Consider the following 8885-nt stretch of genomic DNA (forward strand, 5'->3'; position numbering starts at 1 on the left):
AACATCCTCCCATCCAGTTTTCAAAGATTCCAATTGCACATTGCTTCATGCGGATGATGCTGTGCATCGATTGAGTGCTGATTGGTTGAGAAATATGCCTGAACAGAAAAGAAGGGGCAGCAGAGTTGGGAGATGTTCAGTAAAGACAGAAGTACAGACAGTGGCTGCAATGGGCACTTTTAATTGTTATTAATGCTCAGTTTGATTTCAGCTTTTAAGATGATGGACCAACAACAGCACAAGAGTAGTAACACATATTTTTGACTCTACCCTCATCTGACAATAGACAGAGGGCTAGAAGTGGATGGTTTGACTTCAGACATGTGGGATGATAGTGATGATTCTCATAGAAGCAGACAATTTAAAACAGTCTGCAGATGAACTGATTGATTTCTATATTTCAAAAGGACCAATAAATCTATGAGAGAGTTTCTGGGAGGAGTATGTTAAAAAAAATGTCCTTGGAGCCAAGCCTTCTGACCTGGGGAGCACTGCGAGGCTGAGGGGTTCCCCTTTTGTTTGTCAAACCGTGGTTCTGAGGAGGGCGGCCTTAGCCTTTTTCCATACTCAGTGGCAGCAACATAGATGGAGCTGGATGGATGAAAATATCTTCCTCTCGTTCTTGAGCTGGAAACAAAGGCTGGTAACCAAGGCAGGCTTCAAAAGGAGAGAGTCCAGTACCTGTAGAGGTCAATGTATTATTGGCATACTCAATCCAGGGCAAATGTGAACTCCAAGTTGTTGGGCTGGAGGGAACAACACAACGCAATGCAGTTTCAAGTTCATCCATCAGTCCTTCTATCTAGTGACTGGATTGAATGAAAACCAGAGGCAAGACTACCTCTAGTACCCAGAGGTGAGCTATGTCAATTTCTATGGAAATCCTAGGTAGGACTAATTAGAAATATATTGCTTTAGAGATTGAGATTTAGAGATTGATGATTAGTTCGACTGTGTTGCATTCTGAGGGAGGTAAGTCGGAAACAAAATCTAAGCTATTTGTGAACAAGGGTGACTCCAACAGATAGGTTGTAACAGACCTGTGGCTGGGAACTGGTTTTATTTCTGGTACAAACAGAGAAGGCTAAACATTACTACTTAGCATCTTTCTCAAAAGTTGAAAACCAAAAGGAACATTTTAGAACAGCAGGTTTGCGGTAGCAGGTAAAATTTGCTGCGTGGACCAAGTGGATGACTTGTGATCATACTGAAGAAGGCATATAAAGGCGGTTGGTGGGACCAGAGCCAAGATCTGCTTCAGCAAACTGAGACTGGCAAATGACATGCTCCTCCTATCATGAAACCCAGGATACAAGAGGCAGGTAAGATTGTTTCTCATGGGGATGGACTAGACTGGATGGAGAACTGCTTAGAGAGAGCACTGACCTAAATGATTCAAAATAACACTGTGCCTTTTTTAAAAAAATGTATTCATCATGTTGGAATTGTTGTAGACTGGCAAAACATTTTTGAGAGCCAGAAGGCATCATTTGATCCCGGCACACTGACTGTGGCCACTTTCCAAAAAGCCCAACAAAATGCCTTTGGATTCTTTTGATTCGGATTTTTCACCTCATAAATAGAAAACAGAAAGACCACAAATCACCAGTCACCTTGCTGTGAGTGAAGTGTGAGGAAAACGCAATTAATTCTCAATATTTTAAGGGATTTACAGGCTAGCCTCAACAATATCCAACCAAGAGCTGAAATTATTTTGTTTACACATGACTAAGCTAAAATATGATACCTGTGTTGAAAAACCAAGCTATTAACTTTAAGTACTTTTTAACGTTTAGACACATGCCTGTTGTGAGTAACTTCACACCTACTCACTGGGTAGGCCTTGCTGCTGTATTTACAGTTTGTTGAATGTTCCCTGTTTCGGATTAAAATAAATAAATAAAAGTGACCAAAAAGTTAAACAGTCATTAAAAAAGTATCTTTAGTTCAACTGGTTTTGTATATACTTATATAAGACTAAAGCCTTTAGTACAATCACCACCAGTGTGTAGTATTGGTAAGAAGAGCTATCCAAACGTTCCCAAACCCTCACAGCATTTGGTTAGGTCACCAAACAGCTTAGTAGTGAAGTTAAAGTGCATCCCCACTGGTGAGTGGACAGACTGGAAAAAAGCTGTTGCAACAAAGTGTTGCTAAAGTTTTTCTCAATGGGATGTGGATTCCGTCAGTTCAATGTTTAAGCTCCAGGAGGAAGAACAACAGAAGGGGTTAATGTAATCCATTACATTGGTGGGGGCCTCTAATAACTGGTCTCTCTCTGCGTCTCCATTGGCCCGCGGAGTTTCCATTGTGCTGGCCGGTGCAGGTGTGGGACATGCTTTGTTGATCATAATCCCCTCGGCAAGGGGAGAGGCTTAGAGTGTGTTTGACGTACCCCACCGGCAGGCCCTTTGCTCCTCGGCCGCCGAGCAGCCACCGTCTCCAGCGGCCACTCATGGGATCCGACAGGCGGAAAAATAATGAACAACATCTCAACCCGGAGCTGACCTGGCTCCAATTCACCAGCTCCACACGAGGGGTAAACGAACCACTTAATTGAGCCTTCCAGGATCAAATCATGCCCAAGACCCCCCCAAGCCACCCTACTATTTCAACCCTCCCCACCTTCCCACTTCTACAGTACGCAGCCCACCAAGATTTGTTTTTCTACACATGCCAAAACTATTATTCTCCTTTATATTTTAGAATTAAAAGTCAGAATGGTGTTCACAGGTAACGTAACTTGAAGCATTTACTCCCAGATTGAGTGGTGCATGGCTTCTTCTTTAAAATGTTCTCTCTTTCTGCACAATTATGACCAAAAACATCATCAAATATAAAAAAAACACCAAAAAATTGACTTTGTTATCACTTTATTGAAGAAAAGCACCTGTAACCTTCTATAGTTGCTAAAGACAAGCCAGAGAGCAACAAAAAAAGAGCACAATAATTTGTGCTGTCCATCACATTATTTTTTCCTTTATTTAATCTTATTTGTTAAATTGACTATTTATCTCCACAGGACTGTAGATGATCATAATAACGAAGTAATAAAATTGTTTTTTAAAGGGCACTGATGCTTCACAGACATGGTTTGACCTTTACATCAAATTGAAGTTAAGGAGTAAGGTCCAATTATAAAATACTTGACCTAATAGCATGAAAGAGTTGCTATTGTCAGACATGGGGAAAACCTGTTTTGTTTTCGTGGATCATTCCGGGACATTGACAGTCCCGTGTCCTGAAATGAGCCACCGGCCCGACGCAGCATCACTCTGCTGTGCTTATTTAACATCGCAGTCAGGGATCCTTGATGAAGTTGATCTCCGGCCCTTCCTGTGAAACATGCTGACGAGACTGAACAGTTGCTTTCTGTGCTCCCTCTAAGATGTTTCTCATTAGCGAGGTGTCACCTCTTCCCTGTCCATTATCAGAGGAACAATTTGGGTTTGGGGAGAGGAGAGGGGGGGTGTCTTGTGGGGTCGTTTCGGGACTTGAATTCGGCCTACACTGTACAGTCACTCACTGATCGAAATAGCACCAGCAGTCTAGTATTTAACCTGCTTCCCAGCTGGCCCAACAATGCTGCTTTTCAAATGTCACCCAATAGGGCCGCGCGAATGCCAAATTAGGACGAGGTGCCCGATGTTCCAGGCACAAAAGAAGGTGATCAAACAGAGCCTGGGTCAGTGGATCCTCTCTAATTGAAAAGTTCACACTTGGCAGCAGGAATGCTCATTCACGGACAGCTCTGGAGAAGTCCACCAGGATGGGAAAAGCGCCGGAACCGTCTGCTCGATGTACATTGACATCGAAGGTCAGATCTAGGTAATCTGACTGTCACTCAGGAGTCACCGCAGCGCTGGAGAGGAGCGCAGAAGAAGAAACACGTTTGAGATGATCGGGGGCATGAACAACGTGCTAACTGATCCTTGCTTTTACAGATTAGATCACACTGGAATGACTCTTTGGCTACGAAGCTGCAATCGTGAAAAGCTACATTAATAGGGCTTAATTAGTAGGTCAGATTATTATTAATGAAACAAGGGTCACACAAGTGCATGGCATGAGGTGAAATGCTTTTAAACAATGTTCTATTATTACATTATGACAATATTTTTTCCCCTTTAATTATGTTTGGATCCTCTAAATAGAAACGATACGCCCTCCCACCCCCACGCCCTCCCCAGCAGTCTGCAACCATTCTCATAACCGAGGGCCAAAAGAAAAAAGACGCAAATCCGAGATAATAAGGAAGTACAGTCATGTCAATTTCACGGCACAGTGCTTAAGTACCTGGACACATGCATGGTGTGAATTATAAACAGTGAAAACTAAATAAATCATCACATCATTGTCCCTAATCTGCACAATGGGTGGCAAATATTTGCAGAGGGAATTTCTCGTTGCATCGTTTCTTAGCAGGAACAAAGGAACATGGCCTCCTCTCAGTTTGGGACAAACACTGCTGGAGAATGGAGACAAAGAGATACTTAAGGGGGATATCTTCACCTCTCTTCAGAGAGTCCCTAATTGATACATGGGGACCGGCATAAAGGACAGAGCACAATGGCTCTATTGTTTCACGTATTCTTTCTGTATGAAGTCGTCTGTAAACTGCTGAGTCTTTGGACCGGCTCCAACCTTGAACTTTCTTTCTTAATTTTGGTCAGAACTGAGCACAGCTCGTCTCTGCCTGTGGAGCATATTTAGTATTAGAAGTAGGCGCAAAAATATTAATCTGCTGTTCCCTTTGAAGTGGTAAATGTTGCAAACGTGACAGGAGAAAGGAAAAGTTGCACACAGAGCAGGCTGTAAATTTAAAACAAAGCATGTTTTCGTATCATGAGGGTACAAGTTTAATCTCTTTGTAATGCTGTACAGAAATATTGACAGAACAATAATATAGAAAAAAACATACTTCAGAAATGTACGTGTTGAAAGTTTCGAGGAATAATTTTCCTCAGAGAAACATTTCGTTTAACTCCTTACTGGAAACTTAACTCTCCGTGTTTTGACTTCCTCTAGATGAATATCGCAATCTGGAGATCAGCTGACACTTTAGCCTTGTCAGTAATTCACTGGAGGTCTTTCACTAGAAGTTTGAAGTTGTCTCACTTTTCCTTATAATTAGTACAAAACTGCATGTGAAAGTATCCGTGTGAACTTTTCTTATTTTTAGGAACAATTTTTGTTTTGGTGTCATTTTATTTTATTTTTTTACGAACACCATTAGCAGTGGCAGATAGAGGCAGGAGGCCCATAAGCAGGCAAACTACCTGGTACTAAAATTGTCTTCTGAGAGCAAAAACCACCCGACAAACACTAATCGCTGATCTGAAAGTAAGAAAAATGGACTAAACAGAATAAAAGAGCCGTGCTGTAAACTTGACTTTAAACCACTACACTCAAGCCATAGATTCTTGTTAAACTCTGAGTACGAGCAGAATATTTATAAAAGCTGGAAAAGGAACTTGAAAAGACCCACACAATAAAAATAATATGTAAATAATAGGTGAACATGACAAACTAAAAAAAATGTTCATAGTATTTTTTTTATGCAAGTTGTTTGACTTTACAACTGATTATTAAATTAAAGTAAATTTATGGGGAATACATTTAAATTACAATGAAGACCTGAATGCACCTCATGCCCTGTTTAAAAGGATGCATGACAATACAGTAAATGGTAAATGGCCTGCATTTGTATAGCGCTTTTCTAGTCCATAGGACCCCAAAGCTTTACAGTAGATAGCACCCAGCATTTATTTGTGATGGCAGATGAATCTGCTTATGTGCTGAATATAACGTATAAAGAAAAACAAAGGCAACAGAAGATACATGAGCCATTCAGTGATTGTCACATTGAATCCTGAGTGAAACCATAGTATAGGATATAGCTTTAGTGTACAGATCTGGGAGTTTAGTGAGAGCATTTCTTCTGCGTTTTGCAAAGCTAATATTCTGCTTTAACCAAACTATGTTCAGACAACAGTAGATAAAAAAAGCCTATTTGCATAAATAGCATAAATAGTCACCAACTACTTTTATAATTTACAAAAATACATATTTATAAAGCACACGCGTATTTAAATGAGCCTTAGTGCTGCGGTTTTAGTCAACATGGAGATATTAAAAAAATAAGGCAAGCCCCGTTTAAGTTTACTTGTCTGTGAAATCAGTTATTATGTGTCTAAATATACAAAGAAACCTGTCGTAGTATTGGGCACTTTCATGTCATGTGATTGTTGTTTTGAGGTAATGGCGGTCTCACGAAGGCAACTTTGGCAGATTTGCATTGACTGCGACTCAACTATGTGATCTGATAGAAGAATTTGGCTGCTCCGGAGAAAAATGGGCCACACTTGGCAAATGCATGTTTACATCTTGAGCGGTTTTATCTAAAAAGCAAAAGTAACATATTCAAAAAATAAAAAATAAAATAAAGATTTTCAAAAAATGCAGTTTTCAGTGGCAGTCTTTTTTTAAAAACCACTGAGAGCTTTGATATAGTCATGAAAAAGAAGAAAAAAGAGAAGTGCTTCATTTTTGTTACACTTTCAGGCTGACCTTTCCACCGTTTGAATGTTAAAAGTTAAATTAACTTAAAAAATATTTCGTGTTCTTTAATCTGTCTGGCATGTTGATCGGTGAAGGAAGTGTTGTGTTCTTTTATGTGGTGGAGTGCAACCCAGCCTGTACTTAGATCTCGCTGCAGAAATAAATGCATGCAAGCATGCGTTTGAGTCATAGAGCAAAAATAAGTCCCTGCAACAGTGTGACGCTGTGGTTAAAGCAGGTCCTATAGCTCAGTGCCTTCCCTGGGATAGATCAAGCTGTTGACACTGAAACTGTTATAGAAGTGACTGTTGAACTGTCCGCTCTGCCCGCCGCCAAACGTGTTGTAGTACACTCCACGGTTAAAATGCAAGCTCTCGCTGTGCTCTGATGGCCCCGTGTCCTGCCCGCTGTGGTTGGGGTGGTATGGGCTCAGGGCGGTTATGTTCCTGTTTGAGAGCTCGTTCACCAGTCCAAGGGACCCCTGTCGGCTGGGGCCCCCCGAGCTGAGCGTGGACATATTGCTGTAAAAGTTATTGAAACAAGGAGCAGAGGAGGCCAGTCCAGGCGGGGACGCAGATGCGGATGTTTTGTGGTTCTCGCTCATCACTTCCATCTCTGGGGAGGAAGGCCCCAGGAGCTGAGGACTGTCTGAGGGTTTCAGTGGGGCGGCCGCTGTCGGCCTACCATCCTCAACCTTTGTGGCACCCACAGCTGCTGCTGCTGCTCCTCCTGCGCTGCTCTGATCCGATCGTCTTTTCCTTTTCCTGCGGAAATTTCCGTTGTCAAACATCTTCTCACAGTTTGGATCCAACGTCCAGTAGTTCCCCTTCCCTGCAAGTGGAAATGAGAGACACATCACATCTGAATTACTTCAGTTTTGTAATATTGAAACATTACCTGATCAGAATTTGTCTGACTAAATAAAATCCTAAATTTCTTTCTGATGCCATTTTTTAAAGCTTCCCATCAAACTTTACAGTACAAATCAAAGCAATGTGAATGAACCATAAAAGAAATGATCTATAAGAGACGTCTGTGTCACGGAAGCTAAGATCCAATAGGTAAAAATGTACTGTATTATACTGCCATCCCTAGTTTCCTATTATCTGCACTACTGGACACTTGGGAGTTCTCTTGGCACCTCTTCCTGAGCTGACTGTCTTTCTAGTCTAGACTGAAGTACAGGTTAGAATAAAAAACAACATTCCAGTCATAGTGTACAATACAAGCACTGCTTTAAAAATACTACAATAGACTACTGAAGGTAGGCAGAGGAACATAAACTGTACTACATTATTGTATACAGTCTGCTCATATTTATCCGTCTGTCTATATGAAGTAGTGCTACTTGTTTTCCATTGCAATATGAAAAGCACATACCTGGCCTGATCATATTGACTTATTGGCAGTAAAAAAAACACTTTACAAAGCATCAAACAGGGTTTTACGCACATATCTGCTTAGGCACTGTAAAATGAAGTTATTTAACTATTCATATTATTTTTTTTAAAAGTTTACATTTTGATTGATTGAACGAAATTTTCTATTTAACTGATCACCACTGAGCCCTCCCGATGAGTAAACTCCGTGTATTAAACGCCTCAACACTTTTGATGTACTAATAACGTTTTCTGTGATGCGTTCACGGTACCTGGATCGTCCTCGTCCCTCGGCACTTTTTTGAAACAGTCGTTGAGAGACAGGTTGTGCCGGATAGAGTTTTGCCAGCCCGCTTTGCTCTTCTTATAGAAGGGGAAATTGTCAGCCACGTACTGGTAAATCTGACTTAGGGTCAGCTTCTTCTCGTGCGCATTCTGGATGGCCATGGCGATGAGCGCCGAGTAGGAGTAGGGTGGACGGACCAACTTCAGCAGCTCCTCCTGGCTGGCGATGGACAGCCAGCCCAGGTCGGGCCCGCCGAATCCAGGTGAGTTTGTTATGAACTGCCGCTGCGAGCCGTAGGAGGGCGGGATGAACGACGGGTTGTTGCCGTGCAGGTATGAAGCGGACGAGTTGACGCTCGGCCCGTTGAGCCACAGGTAGGGATTTGGAGACGACGCGTAGTCCCCGAGGCCGTAGCCAGCGGGCCTTTGCGCACCTTGGAGGCTCGGCTGGTGGTACATGCTGCTGAAGTTGTCGCAGTAGACAGCAGCCGCCATATCCGGGGCCTCCTGGGCGCCTTTGGGTGGGAGAGAACCGACGGTAGGGGAGGTGTGGTGGTGCTGGTGATGGGACTGAGGATCGATGGAGTTCATCACTCCCTGCGGGAAATCCTAAAAAGAAATGCTGAAGCGATTCAGGTGTCCTCTCCCCGGTGGTGCGCG

At 42.4% G+C, this 8885-nt stretch overlaps 1 protein-coding gene across 1 annotated transcript; it reads right to left on the reverse strand.

Moving 5' to 3' along the window:
• Positions 1-4848: 4848 nt before the first annotated feature.
• foxi2 (forkhead box I2) lies at positions 4849-8885 on the reverse strand. Its single transcript, XM_084915773.1, has 2 exons — positions 8213-8885; positions 4849-7392 (listed from the first exon to the last, which is right to left on the reverse strand). The coding sequence occupies exons 1-2, from the start codon at positions 8814-8816 to the stop codon at positions 6803-6805; spliced, it is 1194 nt and encodes a 397-aa protein (XP_084771899.1). The 5' UTR covers positions 8817-8885; the 3' UTR covers positions 4849-6802.

This window comes from Perissodus microlepis, chromosome 19 (assembly GCF_051167445.1).
Source record: "Perissodus microlepis isolate ML-2025 ecotype Zambia chromosome 19, ASM5116744v1, whole genome shotgun sequence".
In the NCBI taxonomy this organism is placed as follows: Eukaryota; Metazoa; Chordata; class Actinopteri; order Cichliformes; family Cichlidae; genus Perissodus; species Perissodus microlepis.